General features: G+C 35.4%; 1 protein-coding gene across 1 annotated transcript; it reads left to right on the plus strand.

Annotated features, from left to right (window-relative positions):
- Positions 1-907: 907 nt before the first annotated feature.
- LOC127834296 (uncharacterized) lies at positions 908-22,871 on the plus strand. Its single transcript, XM_052360017.1, has 21 exons — positions 908-1,002; positions 2,033-2,180; positions 3,381-3,464; positions 3,980-4,144; positions 4,716-4,919; positions 7,344-7,520; positions 10,299-10,549; positions 10,797-10,956; positions 11,366-11,500; positions 12,193-12,339; positions 12,908-13,000; positions 13,439-13,514; positions 13,900-14,105; positions 14,566-14,709; positions 15,242-15,355; positions 16,181-16,285; positions 16,844-16,957; positions 17,842-17,952; positions 18,766-18,889; positions 19,653-19,791; positions 20,325-22,871. Exons 1-21 carry the CDS (start codon positions 908-910, stop codon positions 20,671-20,673), a joined length of 3,141 nt encoding a protein of 1,046 aa, XP_052215977.1. The 3' UTR covers positions 20,674-22,871.
- Positions 22,872-23,302: the final 431 nt, after the last annotated feature.

A 23,302-nucleotide genomic window follows, 5' to 3' on the forward strand; every position in this document is an offset into this window, starting at 1 on the left:
ATCAAAATATTTACCCAAGTAATAAACAAGTATTTAAAGTAATATACATTAATTGACATGACGCCTGGACGATGATCGCTCCGCGCACTTAATCACGTGGCTCAGCGGGTAGCAAACCTAGACAAGCCAACACCAAAATGGCTTCTTTTCCTATAGATTGCATAAATATTTACGCGATATTCCGGATGATTTTTATGGACTTTTTCACACCATATAACACTTGTAAAAGGGGGTTGTATCATTTAGTTACTATGCAAATGCACAAATTTACGTTTATAGAGAACATAAGCTATTTATAACGTTTTTTTCGGTATATTAAATAAGCTCTCAAACGCTTGCGCGCTTACCGAAATCGAACCTGTTACTACGTGTAATGGTGTTATTAGCAATAAATTAACACTTATACACCGGTATTCGCACATGTTTTTTACGAACATATTAACGAAACATTTTTCCTCGTGTATTTTACACGAAATATCGCTTTATTACTTGGATTTCGGTGAAGTTTCACGCGCTTTCTGACGCCGAGTGTGTACCTAAATCCCACATGTTATTACGTATAAAAGTGATATTAATAATATTAAAACATTACTTATTTGACATTTATCAATCACTATAATTGAAAGTACACAACACAATCAGTTTGGTCATTGTCTGATATAAATTAGCGTTGTATGAAGAAAAATTCAGTCAGGCAACTTAATAAAGCTACCAGTATCAGACGCACGCGCAGGTACCAACTTCCCCCAAGTAACCGCATGTATTGGTAATATCAGTAATAATAACTCTTATACAATGGCATTAATCGATACGTTTTTATAAAAATTGTAACATAAAATGGTTTTCAATTGTTTCTGACACACACAAAAAACCAGATCCGATTTCCCCGGTTGACGTCGTCCTTGACATGATATACAAACAGCAACAAGATGGATCGTACAAGTTGTTTGCAGAATGCTTGTTTGAAAACAAGAACGAGACGCAGTACTATGTTGTGGGATGGTTTGTATCTGATTTACCTATTTTTAGGACGAAATATTCATTTTAAGATTTGAAAATCTAACTAATGGAAAATATGTAATGAGCTTTGAAAAATAAAATAAACACTTTAATTAAAGGGGTATAACAAGGGCTAAAACGTTGATTTATGAAAGACTAGAAACAACTAGAAGACAATTTCAAAGGAAGTAGTAGCAGAAAATAAACGAAACAACAACGGTATTCATTGGCAATACTGTTTTGCTTAACAGCAGACTATTCAATCGTAGACACAAGACATGTGATTTGGTTGAAAATCCCTACTTATCTGAAAAGATTTGTTCATACGAACCATGGACACAATTTGAGTTCAATAATAAATTCTATTAAACGTGTCGGTATTGTCATTAAATTGATCGTTATAAATTTTAAAGAGAGGGGCAATATTTTTTTTTTATGCCATATAAAGATATTAAATTATTGTTGAAATATTACTCGGTCATATTCGTATGTTTGTTTAAGTTTTCGAGACTTAAATATTCAATATTCAATAAACTAAATCGTATATACTCGCTTCAATATAGCTAAATGCCATTTTATTTCATATCTGGATATTTTATCCAACAAAGATGTCCTGTTAAGCTATGTCCATTAACATCGTTTGAAAAAGAGACCGGCCAGTATTATGCACACTGGTGAATTTTACAATCAGTTCTTCAATCAATGAATTTAAAATGTATCACACTTTTGGAAAAAATTATAAAAAAACATGTATTACTTGATAGCTGACGTTGTAGTTATGAAAGTTTTATTTTTGCTGATAAAATGCTTCAATTTACTATCAATACTTTTTGCCATTACTTATTTAAATGCATGGAAAACAATAATGTGACGTGCATGCTAAAAGTCAATGCGGTTATGCAATTCATATTCCTTAATTAGCATATGTGTAATGAAACATTATCCTTCTTTAAAGTGACAGTTTATGCACTACTGCATAACGCATACGTATTGTCATTTACTATAATAGTATATACATGGGTGTTTGGTTTAGGTACGTGGATTCGGTATCAACCCCGGTATATACGACAGGCATATCAAAGGCGGTCGTTGCCGGTTTCAACGCTGTTTCCGTGTCCAATCTTGTAGCCGCCTATCGCGCAAATTCTACGCTATCTAAAACGTGTGCCATTAATCGCAGGGTAAGTTTAATTATTCCAATTAACAGAAATCAACAACAACCGGTGTCATCATCATTTTCCAAAATATTATTCGCATACTATTTAGTAATATACAAGTGTCTTTTGAGTACTATTTCACCGCATGACTTTCCAAAATGTTGAATTTGAATATACTTAATAATCATTAAAAATAATATAATTGTATACAATATGCAGCGGTAAAGCTCAATGTTCAATTATGATTTTTTACTCAACTTAAATACAAACATCGTTGTATAATAGCTGTATTGGTTTTAAACATTTTCATGGTGAAACATGTGGATTATGTTAATCTCGGTCTTTGAAAACCGGGCTTAACACATATGCGCTGAGAACCATCAAATATTAGCCGGTACAAAAGCTTCTCAGGGACGACACGTTTCGCTTTTATGAACTTTTTTGTTTGAATGCCTTCTATTCTTAACGAAAACCCGGTCTGTCCAGAACGAAGATTATTGAATATATTTGAATTGAAATGCCGCGGATTATTCAAAACCGTTAAACATGCTGTTTTAAATATTACCTTTAAGACACCGTGTACCAATTTGAACATGAACATGCCATGTTAAAGGGTTTGAAGAGCAATCGTTCGGAAATTTGAAAAACCTAAACAGGGTGCAAAATCAACGGAGTTTTCGGGGGTTTACACACGGGCTAGTCAGAATGTAAAAACAGCGTTATAAACTTTATATTTCCAAATATCTCAAGTTATTAAAATGCATTTCCAAAAATTTTTAGTGCATAAAGACAGATTTTCTTCCAGCTTGTGCAGATATCTTAAGGTATACGAATCAATCCTTGAATACGTCTGAAATCGGTGACAAAAATTTCACCTGGCGTGACCCATAGTCGTGCAGAATACATGGACTTTTTGAACAAGAACACAGGCTTATTACATTAAATAATTCTAATATATTTCACATTGCCATAAGCAGCAAATAAATTTGTATGTTATGCACTAGTTTAAATTCTTAAGAAAAAATGTTTTAATAAGTTATTTCGAAAAAAACAGCACTTACCGGTGTGTTACATCAAATAACGTTTAACTGGGAAAACCCAAAAAAGTCACGTGATCCTGCACCCTGCTATAGCATGACTAAGTACTTACTTTGCAATGGGAATGTGCAGTTACCGTTTGCATGTTTGATTAGCCTATAGCATGGTTTAATACTTACTTTGCAGTGGAGATGTTCAGTAACAGTCGTTGATGCCACCGGAAAATCTCTTCTGCCTGCCGTAGCAAGCAAGTATGAGGACATCATCAAGGTAGATTATGTCAAGTCTTCGTCTTTTGTCATAGACAATATTGACTGAGTACCAAACTGATTCAGCGACGTGGGTTTCCATTAAAACGGCTTCAATGCCCAGAAAACAGTCTATTTAAATTGAACAGTACTTGTATCATAAAATATTCAATTTTTAGTCTTCGTCTTTTGTCAAAGAGAATATTAAGTATGTACCAAACTGAATCAGCGATTTGGGATTCTATAAGAACTTAAATGCACAGAAAAAGTCTGTTAAAATGGAACAGGATTTGCATTATAACATATTCATTTGAATGTGTGGACCGTGGTGTCATTTATATTCTGTTAAACATGGCTGTATCATTCAATTTATAATTGTGTCTTTGTTTATAAGATTTATTTTAAGTACTCACGGAGACCCCTCCCGCAAACGACCATTCTGACATAGAAGTTAGGCAGCAATAACATATAAGCACGTGATTAATTATTGCACAAACAAACAATATGCGTTTATACCTTGTAGCTGTTTCTTTGCAGATTGAAACTACATACGTTACAATGAACCGAGGAGCCAGTGCGGAAATCTTCTACACCATCAACGTCCCTATCCTGTGTCAACCGGGAACACAATGTGGAATCAACGTAAAAGTCTATGATGAAAGTGATGATTATAAATGCGGAAACTCAACGCTGGCCGTGCGGGTAAGCGTCATGTACTTGAAAACAAAACCGAAAATATAGAAACGTGTGAAAGTTTTTTTGGTCGTGCAATCTTGTTTGTTTATTTTGTATGGCAGTTGGCCACTTACCCTAACTAAAGAACCTCTTAGTTATCTAGGGCTTGACATTTTTTGGTATTCAAAGTATTTGACAAGAAATATATATTTTTATATATATTTTTACAAATTAAGACCATAGAAACGGCCACTAAATCGTATTATAACAATACAACTACATATTCGACTGTTGTTCATGAATACAATTGACCGTAAACACCGATCAAAAAAATCAAGTTCAACTATATTAAACTCCCATCGGACCCTAGTCAACACAGATGCAACAGTTTTCTGCGATTAAAACTATTTACCCACTGACTAACTTATAAAGTCACGTAATAACCAAAGCAGTAAAATAAACGGAAATAAAGGGTTACAAAACACAATAAAACAAACGCACACATCCAAACAGTAACATTTTAATACTTATTACCGCAGCAAATTTAAATACCTTGTTTCAATGAATTGATGTGTTCCTGGATTTTCCTGGCTTTCAGCACAAAAGCATGTGCGGAGACATCGTTGCAGGTGCCAATAATATTGCGAGCACCACTGACAGTATGAACAAGTCGATAAAGATTACAACAAAGAACAACAACTGGTTTGTGCTAAAAGACACGTTTACGCTGACCATGGAGATAGAAGGCTTTGGAAAGGTGGATGAATTCTGGGACAACTGTAAACTTAATACGAAAATCAAGGTATTTTTTTCTTTGGTTCACATTTAGAAGGAACACAGTAACTGATCAAATGCTTAGTATGGGGAATTTACTTCATTTCTAATGTAGTTGAATCGACGTACAAAACATTAAGTATGTTATGAGTCTGTTATACATCTGTTATGAGTTTTACATATACCTTTACATGTCAAATATATACGCTGATAATGTTATAAGACGATGTATTCACCTAAGTGTTTTTAATTAAACGTCTAAAACAATCAAAATTGTTTGTTCACATTATGAATTAATCTATAATATAAACCCTTATTTCTCGACACTTGCATCAATTTAAATCATTTGTCGATGAAATAAGCCATTTAAGTGAATCATTCATGTAACGCGTTATGGACTAACTTGTATCTAAAATTCCATGTGATTATTTGATATATACAGTTTATACATTAAGAGTATTTGACGTGGATTTTAAACGTTCATAACACGAGTCCACATTTTTGTGCATGAAAAACATGACATATGTGAGACAGCAACAAGTTGCGTCTCGAAATTAATCATATGGATTTATGTTCTCAGAAACGCTCTTATTTGATAATTACTTTTATGACGAGCTAATAATTCATTATACACTATTTTGTTCTGCCGGACAGAGGCGCTTGAATGTCTGAATAGCTTTGAAAAGAACTAAATGCATTAATAATTATAGATTCTACGCCAACGTATGCGGTTTGTTCCTTCTAATGTTTCATAAATTCTATTCAAAACGCATTATTTTGGGACTTTGATTGTGTGGGTTTAAGTTTAATAGCGTTCACTGTAGTAGTAGTGGCATCACATTTTGAGTTGATTGCGGTAAATTGATCAGTGACTGTCTGAGTCAATAATGTCATTGCTGTTTGGAATCAGAATTAAGTTTTCATTAAACTCCATATTTATGTGTAACTGAAGATTCATAAGCTTCGCTCAGGGTTTTATTTCGTTAGAATTACAGTGGACGCCCCATTTCCTAAACAAGAACCAAATTTAAGTTAATTTACGAAATACTTTACCAAATTTGTGTTGCTTGTAAGCGTTATAGAGGCTTTAAGATAAATCGTTTAAGACCAATTATAAGTAATTACACCGTATTAAGTCAAATGTTTTAATTGTTTGATAGGTCGAGGTCGACGACTTTAACAACTACTGGATGTGTAACTACTGTTATTCAAACAACGATCCTAGAATTGGAACTTTCGACGGGGCGTAAGTGTACTTATGTTGAGAAAACCATAAAACGAATAACGAAATATGTGTTTGTTTCCGTTTAATAAACAAGCCTTATACAAAAGTGCATACAATTATCACATGCTATGAAAATTAAATGTTCCATTCAAGATAAACTCATATGATCAAACTGATTAAAACAACATATATTTCCGTTGACTTGTCATATATGGTTATCCCAGCTGCAATATCTGTGAATGTGTTGGGTTTGTAAAACAAGACCAGAAAATATTAAATTAGAATTCATCTCTTAGCTAATTTGTGATTACCACACACTATTTTAGAACCTATATGAAATTTGCATTGAACAACGAAGTGTTTTTGGCAATCCATTTGTGAAAGTAAAAATATCTCTGAACATAATATCCGTAACTTTACGTTTGCAGCTACTTCAGCCTGAACAATGCCGGGAACTATACGCTGTACAAACACAAAACACTTCCTATTCGGGTAATTACTAGACACTTAGAAATATGTTCCGCAATCTCCCTTTGTTGTATTACTGATGTCTTTAAAACACGACTCGCCTGTTCTATTTTACGGACAAATTTGATAAAACAATAAAGATGACTGCCTGTTTATTGTATACACAGTTTTAGGGTAAAAATAATGATTTGCTGTTCAAGTGTTTTATGATAAATTGTTCAATTTGCAGTCCTAAATGTTGAACACACACACATATATATACCATATAGTGTATATATCTCTAAATATTTTTTTACTATGTTGAATGCTCATGTAATAGATATACATGTTTGTGCATGTCAATCTAAGTTTCAAAATATACGTATGCAAACATTAAGTGTATGTACAACATTTTACAATAACAAAGGCAATGTCTTGACGAAAAAGAGGTTTGAAATTAAATAGTTGTATCACGTTGGTTGCAGTTAACTCATAGTAGAAACAATAGCCAATATGCTAAAGTCGAGTTTGGAAAGTATGATGAAAAACTACATTATGGTAAGATAATCCTATCAATTCCATTCAAATCGTGTACACTAAACGTGATCTTTGTTACTGACACTAGGCTTACAGTTGCAGATGTTACACGCTGTTGAGGTCAAGCTGGTTACTTAAAAGAAACATGTACATACATTTTCCTGAAAATGAGTATTTTGATTTGTGTTAGGGTTTACGTCAGGTCGGTCAAAAAGAGTATTGTGGTTGTTTTGTTTACGTCAGGTCGAAATAGAAACCGAGATATGCAATCGAGGAGGGGCTTGCACATGTGGTGTGACTGTGAATGCGGGCAAGGACGTGTTCGCTATCAACCATTGTGGTGGTTACCACATGATCAAGACGATCCAGAATACGGAGAAGATCATGAGTGTCAGGGAACAACCCGGGTACATGCATACGGTAAGTGTCAAAAGGGAACTCCGAGGGTACATGCATACAGTAAGTATCGGTAGGAAACTCCCCGGTTACTAAGTACAGTAAGTGTCGGTAGGGAACTCCCAGGGTACATGCATACAGTACGTGTCGGTAGGGAACTCCCAGGGTACATGCATACAGTAAGTGTCGTTAGGAAACTCCCAGGGTACATGCATACAGTACGTGTCGGTAGGGAGCTCCAAGTGTACATGCATACAGTACGTGTCGGTAGGGAACTCCCAGGGTACATGCATACAGTAAGTGTCGATAGGGAACTCCCAGGGTACATGCATACAGTAAGTGTCAGAAGGGAACTACCAGGTTACATGCATACACTAAGTGTCGGTAGGGAACATCCAGGGTACATGCATACAGTAAGTGTCGGTAGGGAACACCCCGGGTACATGCATACAGTAAGTGTCGGTAGGGAATTCCCCGGGTACATGCATACAGTAAGTGTCGGTAGGGAACTCCCAGGGTACATGCATACAGTAAGTGTCGGTAGGGAACGCCCCGGGTATATGCATACAGTAACTGTCAGTAGGAAACTTCCAAGGGTACATGCATACAGTACGTGTCGGTAGTGAACGCCCCGTGTACATGCATACAGTAAGTGTCGGTAGGGAACTCCCCGTGTACATGCATACAATAAGTGTCGGTAGGGGAACTCCCCGTGTACATGCAACAGTAAGTGTCGCTAGGGAACTCCACGGGCACATGCATACAGTAAGTGTCGCTAGGGAACTCCCAGGGTACTAGCATACAGTAAGTGTCAGATGGGAACTCCCAGGGTACATGCATACAGTAAGTGTCAGAAGGGAACTCCCCTGGTGCATGCATACAGTAAGTGCCGGTAGAGAACTCCCAGGGTACATGCATACCGTTAGTTTCAGAAGGGAACTCCCAGGGTACATGCATACAGTAAGTGTCGGTAGGGAACTCCCAGGGAACATGCATACAATTAGTGTCGGTAGGGAACTCCAAGGGTACATGCATACAGTAAGTGTTGGTAGGGAACTCATAGGGTACATGCATACAGTAAGTGTCAGAAGGGAACTCCCAGGGTACATGCATACAGTAAGTGTCGGTAGGGAACTCCCCGGGTACATGCATACAGTAAGTGTCAGAAGGGAACTACCAGGTTACATGCATACAATAAGTGTCAGAAGGGAACTACCAGGTTACATGCATACAATAAGTGTCGGTAGGGAACGCCCCGGGTACATGCATACAGTAAGTGTCGGTAGGGAATTCCCCGGGTACATGCATACAGTAAGTGTCGGTAGGGAACTCCCAGGGTACATGCATACAGTAAGTGTCGGTAGGGAACGCCCCGGGTATATGCATACAGTAACTGTCAGTAGGGAACTTCCAAGGGTACATGCATACAGTACGTGTCGGTAGGGAACTCCCCGGGTACATGCATACAGTAAGTGTCGGTAGGGAACTCCCCGTGTACATGCATACAGTAAGTGTCGGTAGGGAACTCCCCGTGTACATGCAACAGTAAGTGCCGCTAGGGAACTCCCCGGGTACATGCATACAGTAAGTGTCGCTAGGGAACTCCCAGGGTACTAGCATACAGTAAGTGTCAGATGGGAACTCCCAGGGTACATGCATACAGTAAGTGTCAGAAGGGAACTCCCCTGGTACATGCATACAGAAAGTGCCGGTAGAGAACTCCCAGGGTACATGCATACAGTAAGTTTCAGAAGGGAACTCCCAGGGTACATGCATACAGCAAGTGTCGGTAGGGAACTCCCAGGGTACATGCATACAATTAGTGTCGGTAGGGAACTCCAAGGGTACATGCATACAGTAAGTGTTGGTAGGGAACTCATAGGGTACATGCATACAGTAAGTGTCAGAAGGGAACTCCCAGGGTACATGCATACAGTAAGTGTCGGTAGGGAACTCCCCGGGTACATGCATACAGAAAGTGTCGGTAGGGAACTTCTAGGTTACATGCAATCAGTAAGTGTCGGACCATTTACTCAAATAAATAGCTTTGAAAATTAACATGTTTACTAATGAAGGTTGTATTAATAGATACACATTCACTTATTCAGTTATGTCGTTGTTCATACCACATGGGACATAAGCTAAAAATTCAGCATTGTGAATACCAATGGCATTTGTCGAAAGTGAGATTTATTACACATTCCCTTATAAAATGTTTGATACAACAGGATATGTTCACTTGCCATGCATATCGTCAAACATAACAGACCATTCTTGTGACAATAAAAAGTAAATTTAATTTAAAAAGTAATTTAAAAAAAGAATCATGGGGTAAATATGTTGTTGTTTAATTGTATTATTTTAATTTTCGAAGAAGGACGATGCTATCAAATACACACAATGATTACAAGATTGGCATATATAACTAAATGATATTATATATTTAATTCTACCTGTCGCTTATCATGAGAATAAAAGTTATATTTATTTGTATCTTCTTTCCATGGTTTTAAAATCTCACTAATCGCTCATTCAGTTGTTTTATTCTACCACAATGATAAAACGTCCGTTTCTTGAAATTTAATTGGGATAACACGAAAGTCCCACTTATCGCTCATTCCGTTATTTAGTTTATAGGACGTTGATAAAACGTCCGTTTATTTATATTTAATTGGGATAACTTGAAATTCCCACTAATCGATCATTCCGTTGTTTCATTCGGCCTCGATGACGGAACGTCCGTTTATTTTAATAAAATTATGATAACTTAAAAGTCCCATAATCGCTCATTCCGTTGTTCAGTTCTACCTGCCACAAGGCACCATGATCAACGTAGACTACCATGTGGGCACTTTCTGGAAGACGATGAACATCCAGATCTTCCCGTCGCCCGACGACATGGACAACACGGAAGGACTGTGCGGAAACTTTAACAACGACTGGGAGGACGACTTTACCCACAGAGACGGTACTGTAACCGTCGCACAGGGAGATAGGTACTGGAATTGGTTCTTCTCGTTCAAAGACCCGGACGAGTTCAGCGAGTCATGGAGGTGAGCTTTATTTTTGGCCTGACTTGTTAATTTTGTTTTTTTTGCAAGGGTGAGATAACATTATAAATGTAAAACTAATAAAACGAATAATAGCGGTATTAGTATATGGAACATACAGTCAATGTACTCTTAGCACACAAGGAAATATATTACACGGTTGATTTTCCCAGCGTATCGTTGATATCTAGCCTATGGCATTGACACACAATAGCCGTAGTTTGCTAACATAGCACATATGCTTTTATAGAGAAGAGACTCCTCTGTTGAAATTGGCCCAAGAGGGAAAGCTTGATGACGTGCTGAATCCATGGGCCGATGATTCCAAGTACTGCGTGTGCCCATTGGTGGGTGGATCGCGTCAACCAATGTGCCACAAGAAGGAAGACAAGCAGTGCACAAACTCAAAGGTCTTTTGTCATTTGAGATTCTTTGCATTTTGCCGCAAATAGTATTTCAGCCATATAAGTGAGGCTAGTTAGCTTACTCAAACATGTCTCAAGTAAGCTGGTTCAACAAGTACTTGTTTGTCCAATGTGAGTAATATAGTTTAAAATACAAGCCTCTTTCTCAAATCTTTCAAATGTTTATCAATATTATTAGCATCTTCTTAACATTTTTGTCTTATTAAATATATTTACGTTGAAACAGATGGCTGAGGACCATGTCATAATTAGATTTCTTCCTCCAATATTATTGTAATGCCATAAAAAGATTATTGCGTACTTTTATAAGCGGAAAGTGTCGTCCCTGATTAGTCCTGGGCGGACACTTTGCGTTTTTCCGGTACGATGATCATATATTGTTAAAAAAACATAGTTCTACGCTGGAAAGGAGAAGATTATAATTGAGGAGACGAAGAGGTCCGTGGATAGTCAGCATATGGATGACCTTGCGGAACGATTGGGGATGTTGGGAAGAATGAGGGAGATGAACAAACTTCAGCGAAAAAAGGTTAACAATTTGAAATGTGAATCGTGCTGTAAAGGCGACCGGTGTTGCAATGACGCTTATTGAAACGTATTGCAGTAGCAAAGTAGTTTTGTTATGGAAATGCTTTGTAGTATTGATCATTGTTAAACGGGGTTTACATGTTTTATATGGGCAGTGTAAAAGGACAAAAACAATATATGAGCCGTGCTCTGTGAAAAAAGGGGTTTAATGCATGTGCGTTGAGTGTCGCCCCATATTAGCCTGTGCAGTCTAATCACGAATACTTTCCGCCTTAATTGGATTTTTGCTAAGAAGAGACTCTATGTAAACGAAAAATATCATAAAAGCAGAAAGTGTCGTCGCTAATTAGACTGTTCGGACTGCAAGGCTTATATGGTACGACACTTTTCGCACATGAATTAAACCCCCTTTTCGCAGAGCACGGTCCATATCGAAATATCGTTGAATACATACAACATGATACAAAGTAATAATTTAAAAGTTATTGGTCATGTCATGTAGTTTATTAGTGGTGGACACAGTTTTAATATTGTATGGTGATTTTTGGTTCTGTAATTCTACATTGTCTCACACTTTCTTCTACAAACAAACCTCCATTTAAATATCATACTGTTCAGGTTCATGAAATAGTAGCTTAAATTGTAAAAATAAAATATTTGAATGTCCGTATTAACTGTGAACGCGTTTTGTAGAGGGAAGCTGAAGAGTATACCAAAGCAGAAATAGACGATGCAAAAGCTAAATGCGAGGCTTACCTAAAAGATGACTGCATGGACGGAATAACAATACTTGGAAATAAGACAGAGAAAAGTACTCTAGACTGCGCCAGGGATCTTGTGGTATGGTCACTGGAATGAACACTGAGATAATCGTTTATAAGTTTAAACTTTATTATTGAAGGTCGATTGCATCTAACGCCTTGAGCTTCTTAAAACGCTATTTGGTTCGTTTCCATGGTATAACCAGTACATGTTGTCTTAAGGGAGGTCTAAATAATGTCCCCGACGTATGGTTCAGCCCAGAACCATTACACCACGGATACCTATCGTATATTAAATGATTGAACGATAATTATATATTGAATTTCATGTATTATGATACTGAAGTGTTTCCTCGTTAAACAGGTAAAAATATCAATGAAATATGCATAGTGTTAGTACAAATAAACAACAACGATTTAAAATTCAAATAAAAAAAAACGCACTTAGTTTTAAAAGGGTTTTGGAAAATACACAGTCATAATACAGTTTCAGCATAAGAATAACTATTATAGTTTTCACATGTACTTTAACGTCGCAGTTCTAGTATATACAAAGCATAAACATTAATATGTGCATCATTTCGTATAACAATGGTGGACTACCATAAACGAAACACGTCTCGAGCACGTTCTTGCTGACTTTGCAGCTGAATCCAAACGCATCGGATGCCCAACAAGGCAGCTGTCGTGCAGTGAAGACCACCATAGTCACCACTTTTGTCAAGGACATAGAGGCGCAGGTATTCAAAACGCATCGAACGATTGATTCTACAGTTTACTTGTATTTTTTACAAAAATAATGTAAGAATTACGATTACTATTAGCAAATTAGTTAACGTTTTACGCATTTTTGGTTATGTTAGCGTATTAAATTCACTGTTGACGTTATACGGATATAGCTCAGGTAAACACGGTGAATGTTTTCATATTATGGCCAATTTAACTCTTTTCAACCTTTTTATAACTTGTGAAAAAAATAATGATGACTGTTGTTTTTTAGAAATGGTCATTTAAAACTACAAACTTTAATACATGTGCTAATTATTTCTGTACATTTAACACGGACACTAATATGAAAGCGTTTTTATTTCTCTACACAATAAAATGTAATATCTCTCTCTTTATCTTTAAACAAAAGATGAAACGGGATCTAGTATATGTGCAATTGTGTTTTACAGGATACATACAAAGAACAATTCGCAAAGGTCAAGAAAATGTGTATCGACGACTGTAACGGAAATGGGAAATGCAATGGTTTGCTCTTTAGCAGATTTTTGTTTATATAAGAGGTCACGGTGTAACTTAATTTTCTTTACCAGATGATTGTGATCGTAAACAATTAGCGTTTCAGCGTTTCAGCATGCAATTCTTGAAAAGGAATGTTTCACAGTTTGACAAAATAGCACATTTCAAAACACATTTCCTGATTAAATTAATATACTCAAAACAGCATATCAGTTTTAAGTAGCTGATAGCTTTCTATGAACCATCGAAAAGTATAAAATAAAACGGATATAATATAATTGTTTTGAAATTATTACATGAGCTGGAAGGTTTCTAAATCTTGTTACGTTATTACTACCGGTGCATTTGAGATTGCAGTTCTTTTATTATTTTTTTAAATAAATCCATCTTACAGACAAAGGAGCCTGCGAGTGCGATGGTGACTACGACCCGCTGACGAACTGCTCACTGAGCCGCAGTCAGAAACCCACCCTGCAGGGCCTGAGTGGAGGAGGGCTCAAGGACGGCAAGTGTGACCGGAAGGCGGCCGGCTGCAACGCGTTCACCATTGCCACAAGCGGATGTACATCACAGAGTACATGCAAAGCGAATGTTACCACGGTAAAAGACGTGTTGTGTGAACTTGTGTTCAGGGCTTATTGTTCCGATGATTATAACGTTATTATCAGTGCGGAATAAATGTATTATTTATTCATATTTGTTAATTAAAAAAAAGTTTATGTAAATAGTGTACTTACAGAAAATAAAATAATGAATTCAGAAAAGTAAGGTTTTTAATCTAGAACTCCCGATATCAATACTAACTTCTGTTAAGAACCAACACGACCGCTGTATGTTATACCAAAACAATACAAAACAGCAAATGTACATACAAACACAACATGCAACATACAATGACAAATATAATCTCTAATCATAGGTTATTTTAAACAATGTTATTATATTAAAGTGTACCGATTTCTTCAAGTTCTACATCGCAGTTGGTTTCTCCTTTGAAAGTATAATGCAGGTATTAATAAACCCAACATTCAAATGCTTGTATTTTGTATGCCTTTCATAGCACTACAGTGATGAAACAAAAACAGTCACAGAAAAGGAGCAACCCTGTACATGCGTAAACGGTTTTGATGTCGAATATGACGTCAGTGCCATAACAGGTGCCCGTCGGCGTCGATCCAGTGACACCGTGCCTCTTGGAACAACGGTATGTATTGTGTGCATTGATCCACGCAACTGTCTGATATTTTGCTTTTTATTGATTAAAAGACCTGCAGATACATGTATTTGTCGAACCAAAAATCACTTTGCACAATAGTACGTGTTCAATGTCACCGTGATATCTGATTTATACATTTACATCATTAAGTTATATTTGAAGAACCAGCCTTGAGTGGGACATTTGCGACCTTCATTTAAATTTTCATATTTGCAATTAGCATATATACGGTCATAAATGTTAAATAAAATCAATACGAATTTAATTGCGCAGTTAGTTTGCTATTGTGAATTATATTAATTAGAATTTGATTGACATAAATGATCAGAAAAACACCAAATAACTAATCAATTTACGAATTAAGAATGACCATGTGTTTAGTCATTCAGAAAACAAGTGTTTATTGTTTTTCGAAGATGTCATGTAAAATTTCACAGTATTTCGTCGCATTGTGCATATAGTCGTCGTGAATATATATATACAACAGCGTTTACATTCAGACTCCTCGTTTTCGTTATAGGTTGGCGTTGCAGTCAGCAATGACGGTAGCACATACAGCGAATCAGCGTCCAACGTTGATATAATTCTGGACAGCACTTGCATAACAAAAGATGGGACAAAGTTTGTGCTCGCCGTAAGTTATAATCTTTTCATCTGGATGCATTAGAGGTACCTTCTAACAATCAAGGTCATTATTTGCTAGACATGTATGCATTATGTACAGAGTTGATACATAATACAAATTGCCTAGTGCTATTGTGATAAATTATTTATTGCTTAAAAGAAATACTACAATAACTACCGATAAGCACTATGAAATGTCAGCATCAATGTTTTCACCAATCTTTAAACAAGTTTTTTTTCAGACTTCCACAGGTGTATTATATGTTGAAATTTTTTGCAATAATACTAAACTATTTATTCTTTGGTAATAACTGTTTGCGCCTTCTTCTGAAAAACGAGGCTTAATTTATATGATAAGGTATCGTACCAGACAAGACTGCAGTTCGCTTATTCTGATCAGGGACGAAACTGTCCGCTTAAACAGCATTTTCGCTAAGAAGAGACTTTCTTTTAACGAAAAATTCCATACAAACGGAAAGTGTCGTACCGGTTAAGCCTCTGCGGACTACACTTGCGTATCTGGGGGCCGTTTCATCAAAGATCGTACGACAATCTTAATTTACGACCTAATTTTGGAGACTGAAAATACAAAAGCTGTTCATCAATATGCATTCAAAATATAAACCATATGTGAGAAAACAATGAAATGAATAGATATACGGAAAAATAATAGTATTATTATTTGATGTTTAGTTAAAATGCGTCTTTGAAATATGTGTCGTATTCCAATTTTGTCGTACGATCGTTGATGAAACGGACCCCTGGGCCAACCATTTACGCGCATGCATTCAGCATGGGTTACCCAGAGTAGGGCTCAACTTTGTTTACATTTTAGGCTGGGTACTGTCTCATTGACGGCGTCTGCCATGCTGCTGCGGTAACCGAAAATGATGGATGTTATACCTGTGATATGGCCAACAGATTTGAATGGACAATATCTGTTAGTCACGTTTCAATTATTGTTGTTTTGTAATTACGAAAATAATTTCAATACAGGGTGTAATTGATTAATTATGCATCAATAGACAAATCACTATTAATTCATGTTTCCATGCCTGACGATATGGGCATTATATAATTGCATTATATTTGACGAAACACTCTTAATTTACATCGAAACTAGGAAAAAAACATTCTCAGTTAGTAATATCAATTAAAAATATCGGTTTCGAAGAAATTTAAGTGCGTATCGTATATCCAAATGTTGTCGTTTTGACATTTAACTGGAAAATGGACTCAAAACCATAATCATGAGAGAAATTAAGTTTATTTTCACTTGTTAAATGAGAATTATCTATAAATAACATATTAATAATACTCTTTTGATAAAAAAATAATAAACATTAATTATAAATTATACATTTATAATAATAAGTATAAATGTTATAAACATATTTTTTGATGGTGTGATTTTACATTTATTTAAATGATTCAATATTTTTTAGATTGGAATAGTGATAGTTTTATTCACAAATATGATGTCTCTAAATTCTTACAGAATGATTACTGTGAGATCGGTGGTACTTGTTACAATGAATCGGATGCCAAATCAGCTGCTGAATCGTGCCTTACGTGTGTGCCATCAACGAGTCAAACAGAGTTCACCCAGACGGTAATTTTTATAAGATTACCTTTTTATTAGCTAAACAAAAGGGATTTCACGCACTAATTAATTAAATGTTACTAAATGAAATGTTTTCGAGACATAGTTGTTCTACTTTCTGCTTAGCTTCTATTAAATTGACTAAAGTATTATAGAAGAAATGCACATTGTCAACGATCTTTATTTAAGATGTTTTTACTTTTTTCTTATTGGAGATTATCTTGTTAATGTGGTTTTATTTTGCTCTAAAAGATAAACCTTATATTGTGATATTAATCAACATACTTATGTTCTGCGCATCGCACAATCTTGTCAGGAGTTATCAAACCCGCCATACAATCACGCAAAGTTTCGCGATCTCATTAGTGGATATCGTAGCTCCCGAGCAGTCTTTTCGAATGCGCGTGCTGACCTGGATCTGCGCTGGCCGCATATGGCATTAGACCCATTTTCGGGGGTCATATTATGACTGTTCCATTCACTTGCTGGAATATACAATTAGCATGAGTACTTAAAACTACTGCAAAACAATTATTATTATTCAGATGCTTATTTTCGTGCATGTTCGCGGGTCCTTTGAAACAAGAAATCAAAAGGACAACGAACGTTTAAGTCCAAAGTCTTTTATATCAGACAATCATAAAATCCACAAATTGTATATCAAGCGAAAATACCAAACTGTATTTATCCACAAAATATCATGCTAACAAACACAAATGAATACGCAGTAGGAATATTTTTTACAATCGGCCAATGACAGTTTAATATACAAAATGGTAACCTAGATACTTTTAACTATGATATTATTGAGATATGTCGATGATTCGCTTTTCAAAACGAATCAACGACTTTCGCTTTAACAAGTAAATATTTTGTTTTACACCTTATTTCAGGCTGACACCTGTGTCATCGATAATCAATGTTATGATAACAACGGCTTCGAGATGGGAATACCCTGTCGGTATTGCAACACAGATATGGACATTACATCATGGACAATGAAGGTTTGATAAAGAAGATATTTCCAAAATTAAGCCCCGCTCTGAAAAACATGGTTTCATGTATGTGTGTATGGTTTCATCCCATATAAGCCTGTGACGTATGCACACTGCAATCAAAGACGAATTTGTGGCTTTTTTGTTTGTAAGTACCTTAGTTTTGGTAATATACAAGTACAAATTTTCATTTTATATTAGAAGCGAAGTGAATATTGGTCAATACCGTTACCAGTGCAGTACTATTCTTTTTTGTGATCAATTAACTGCTGCAGTCAGTGAACTCGTATAGAAATATCTGTAAATCCAGACAGGAAGTTGGGTCATGGCCACCAGACCCGCAACTACCTTGATTGTTGTAAAAATACTTTTTATATATGAAACATTCAATAAGAGCGGACAGTGTCTTATTTCATTAGCCTGTGCTGACTGCACAGACAAAGCTGGGACGATCCTTTACGCACAAGCATGAAGCTTGGGTTTCCTTTAAGCGCGACTTATTTTTATTTTCGAAATCGCAAAGGGCTTTTTTTTAAATAAAAGCTTATCGTAGAAATACATAACATATATCCCGTTATATCGGAACATGACTTCCATGAACACGCATATTTGATAGATAGAGTGCTGTATTGAAGGAACACGCTTCTTTAACGCAGTAATCTTAAAGCGATAATCGTGAATGGTATTGCGAGTTTGAATATTTTGTCAATAATCGGATAGGTTGAGGATGTATGACATTCTGTATATGTTGATATATATACATGCGTGTTTTAAATATCTCGCTATTCATTGAAGTTTGTATAATGTATCTTTCATAAACAGGACGACACGTGCTTTATCTCGGGTGGTTGCTATGACGACAAAGCCGACAATCCATTGAACGGCTGTCTGTATTGTGACTCAGATGAATCCATCAGCGACTGGCAGACTCATGTGAACAAGACAGGTGAGGATCCGATTGTTATTCAACGTGTGTTTTATAAATAATAGACGTTGAAGTATTGTGCGTTAATAAAAAAAGTTCGTTCTGAAATAAAAGCTTCAGCGTTAGCTTACATTTTTCAGACAATTATTATGGTATAAATACTCGCATGTGATGTGCTTTAAATGTGTTCTTATATCAGCTACGGTTTGATTTATAAAACGAAAAAATGTCAGACTGTCGAAGTGTATAACATATTGATATTTTACAACCAGAATGTCAATTTTTGCTAAAAGAAACATCAGGAAGAAGCTACAAACCTTTTCTTAAAAATAGTGTTTAACATCAGAATAATGGCTGATATTTCAAACTCATGTCATTGTTTGCTTCATCAGAATAGTAAAGTATATAACAAACGTGTTTGCCATCATAATGGCAACTTAAAAAACCTACTAAATATGTATCCCATCAATTCTTTTTACAAACTAATATTGTTTCCTAGGTCAGCTTTCGTTGCAAATAGATTCGTTCGACTAGAATGTGAATTACGTTGCAAAAATATTATTTCCATAAGAATGTGAATTGTGTCTACATCTTTACTTCGACGTTAATACATGTGTTTCTTTGTCAGAAAAGTCCAAGATGCAACAAATAATACTTTACTGTGTTGTAACTTCAACATCGTTAATGACCCATGCCATTTACTAAACTAAATCGGAATGCAGAAAAAATATATTCGTTCCCATCTGTATTTTTTGTAAAAAAAACTTATAATGTCTCCCATCAGAATGCCTATCCGAAAAAGACGCGGTGTCCGGAGCTGTCATCGCGGCTGCTGTAATCGTCCCCATTCTGGTGTTAGGAGGAATCGGTGCGGGAATACTCATCTACAAGAAAATGCAGACGAAAAAGATTATGGATGCAAGGTACTGAAATTTATCATCCTCTGAGATGATATATTATGTGAGTATATAGAGATATGGAGATACTTAATCAGCTAATGTGCATGTCATGGCATAATTGAATTAGTTGTATTTTGTTTAGACTTCACCAAGAATAGCATGTGGAAGATATATAGCTAATTTCCGGTGTAGTTTTAGATTGAATATTTGTGCTAACAGATTGGATCATTTTAGACATTTTGAGAATATAACTAAAGGCATTTCTGGTACAATATTCTTAATCACGAACAAGTCGTTTTTGTGTTTATAGTGTATGCTTAATATGTTTTATAAATTATCTTATTTGGTCAGAACTTTGTTTAATTTCATGTCTAGATTTAATTTTTGGGCCATCTTACATATTGATTTTGAATATTTAAAGTTGCTTTTAAGCGAATTTCCATGTTGCGTTGTCCTTGTTCCATCCTATTATAAATGCGCAAAAATGGTATCTTTAATTAAATCATCCGCGATTCGAATTCTATACATATGTACACATGATCGATGTATGCTTGCAGAATGAAAGGAGGTTTATACGACGAAACACCAAAGAACGGCCATTTTCGCACACGCGTTACGCCCACTCCCTACGACCCAGTGATACCGGCGATGCCCTACAATATTCCGAAAGATGAGATTAACCCGGACAAACTAAACAGTAGACCGGACAATCTGTACTCCGACGACCAGACTAGCCAGTCGATTCATACGCCTATTCCGTCGCCCGCCCCCAAGCTTCCGGCGCCTCCCGTGGGATTCACATCCCCGGCGCAACCGATGTCAAGCGCCTCGACAGAGATGGAGAAATTTCAGGACGCCGGCCACTACAACACAATGTTGAGCATTGCCGACGAAACCAACGCTTAACCTGTGATGAAACTACCATATTTGACTGAACAATGTATACTACTTTAAGCATTTTCTTTTCATTATTGATAAGGGAGTGTTTTTTTTCTACTTTATAGGTTTGAAAAACTCGTATGTAGATAATTTTGAAATAGTGTTTCTCGTACACTATTTAATAATCAAACTACATTGAGAATTATTCTTTCTCCCATTTATCTTTTTGCGAACACTCACCCAGTAACTGTTAGTGTATTTGTTGTGATTGCTTAAAATCATATTACTATTTATATCTCATACTCCAAAGATAATTAGATAATGGTTCATACTTTTAAGATGGCCCAGTTTAAGGTAATTCAACTGATTATTACGTATCTAAGCACACATGTAAACCAAACCAAAGTTTCGTCATGTTGAAATTTCAACCATAATCTGTCTCACTGATTTAATGTAATATCTTCCTTCAACTCTTCTATGCTTTACTCGTTTCTGTATCGTTTAAATTGATAATCAAACAGGCTGGTCCTGTACTTTTAAGTTTCGTTTTCGAGGAGTGATGTTCCACATATATTCTTCTAAAGGAAGGACTAGTTTTGAAATAAAGTCGATCAACACCTACATGTAAATTACATAGAGGATCAGAATATTTGTTTTTGGAAACAAAAGAGTGTATCATTTTTATAAAGTTGGTGAAAGAAGATTTACTTTCGAAACGAAAGCCGATGAAATAAATTAGGAATACGTTATACTAAATTTTGAACGACTTCGATTACTAATAAAAACTTAGAATGAGACGTAATAAGAAAGGCAAATAACACTTGTATAATATGTGAAGGATTACATTTGGACGAACGTCGGTAATCAATTCCATTCGAAAAAATAAGAATGCTTTTCTTGGAAATTTAAGTCGATTAACACTTTTAAAAAGACGAAAGATGAAATGATATATGTTATAATATTATATTTGTTTTTCAACAAATATTGCTTAACGCTTCAGTAGAAACGTTTCTGGTCAATGTCCGCACTGGCAAGTTTTAGGATTTTTTTAATGAATTAAACGAAAAAATATATGACTAACCAACCATACAAACATTTAATAAAGGTCAGGAAAACTTGTGTTAAAATACACTGTTAAGAATAACCACCTTTTACAGATTCTTTTACTCATTTCGAGTCAATTCATATACGGTATTTTTATGTCAGTACTATATGTTATTGAAAACAGACATCAAGTTCTAGCCATGAGGCGAATGAATTGTAAGTTTTGCTCGTGATAAACCAAGAATGTTAAGAGTAAGAAACAGCTATTGCGCCAGTAATGAAACTTAAGTGTTTGTTAGAATGCAATGACTCCTATGCCACTATAGTTGACAAAAAAACGTAGATTAAAATGTGTGTGACCTTCGTTCTTTTATTCTGCAATTGTGATATAGCATATGATGATTTTTCACGCATGATAGCATAATAAATACTTTAAGTGGATGGTGTACGTGAATTTAGAAACAAATGCGAATATGCAAAACATATTAATTTATTGCAGCCCATTTGATTAATGAGTTATGTAAATTAAACATATGTATGTATATCGTCGCTCTATCATGTTTTGCCGAGAATTTTATATTGCCTTCATACCTTTAGCCGTTGGATACTCACCTAATATATCAAATTGTGTTTGTGTGTTAATGTTTTCTCTCATTCATTGTTGTGATATTTCCAAGTCCCGCGTAAACACCCACACGTTGTTTTCTAAATTGTAGCATGGTAAATAAAAACAACATGAGCATGTTCATACATTTACTTGAAACAATGTGTATATACGATCTTTATGGAAACCAATCGCATTCCTAGATATGATTGTATTTATTATGCTACTTCATATGATACTACATTGTTGTATTGGGTTGATTAACTTCTTCTATAAATATTGTTGTACGGATAAGTGTTTTTAATTTCTTGAAAACGCAACATTTTAATTTGTTTGTAAGCGTATTTGAAAAGCAGTACTCTGCAGCGGACTTGGAAATAAAACGACTTCAAAACAAAATTGTGTAAATTGTCTGTTACATTTTCATAACATATCAACCATCTATATTAACTTGATCACAATAAAGATGTTATGTTAAAACCAATCATACACGTGTAACACGAACGAAAAACGACACGTATATTCGTGTACTAAGTACTATCTACAGATGTCGAATAATGAACTGTTTTATAATTATGGGGATTGTATACTTTTGATAATAAAATGTATCAGACATATGGCTTAGGTGTTTGATAGAAGAGCTGCACGTGTCAAGTATTACATCTTTCATAATTACACTTTTAATAAATATCGCGTATTTGGACCTTACGTATGGTCGCTGACAAAATAAATGCTATGCAAAAGCAACAACAACATCAACAAAGCTTACAATAAGGCTTCTAATCTACAATAGTGAATGCTAAAATACTTCTTTCTTAGATAATTTTATTAATTATGTTAAGAAGGAGACAACAAATTATTACTCGTGTTAAAATTTATGAATAGTGTGAAATTGAAAAAAATGATAGTGCTTATTTATTAAGTAAATTAATGAAAACAATTAGTATGAATATGTTCATGCCGTAATGTATTGACTGTTTGGTTACACGCGCAAGAAACAAATCCGAC

Source organism: Dreissena polymorpha, chromosome 6, assembly GCF_020536995.1.
Source record: "Dreissena polymorpha isolate Duluth1 chromosome 6, UMN_Dpol_1.0, whole genome shotgun sequence".
NCBI lineage: Eukaryota > Metazoa > Mollusca > Bivalvia > Myida > Dreissenidae > Dreissena > Dreissena polymorpha.

Coding starts and splice junctions, on each gene's coding strand:
- LOC127834296 (XM_052360017.1), top strand. CDS start 908: ATGATATACAAACAGCAACAAGATGGATCGTACAAGTTGTTTGCAGAA. Junction 4,145..4,715: donor ACTCAACGCTGGCCGTGCGG/GTAAGCGTCATG, acceptor CCTGGCTTTCAG/CACAAAAGCATGTGCGGAGA. Junction 7,521..10,298: donor AACCCGGGTACATGCATACG/GTAAGTGTCAAA, acceptor TCCGTTGTTCAG/TTCTACCTGCCACAAGGCAC.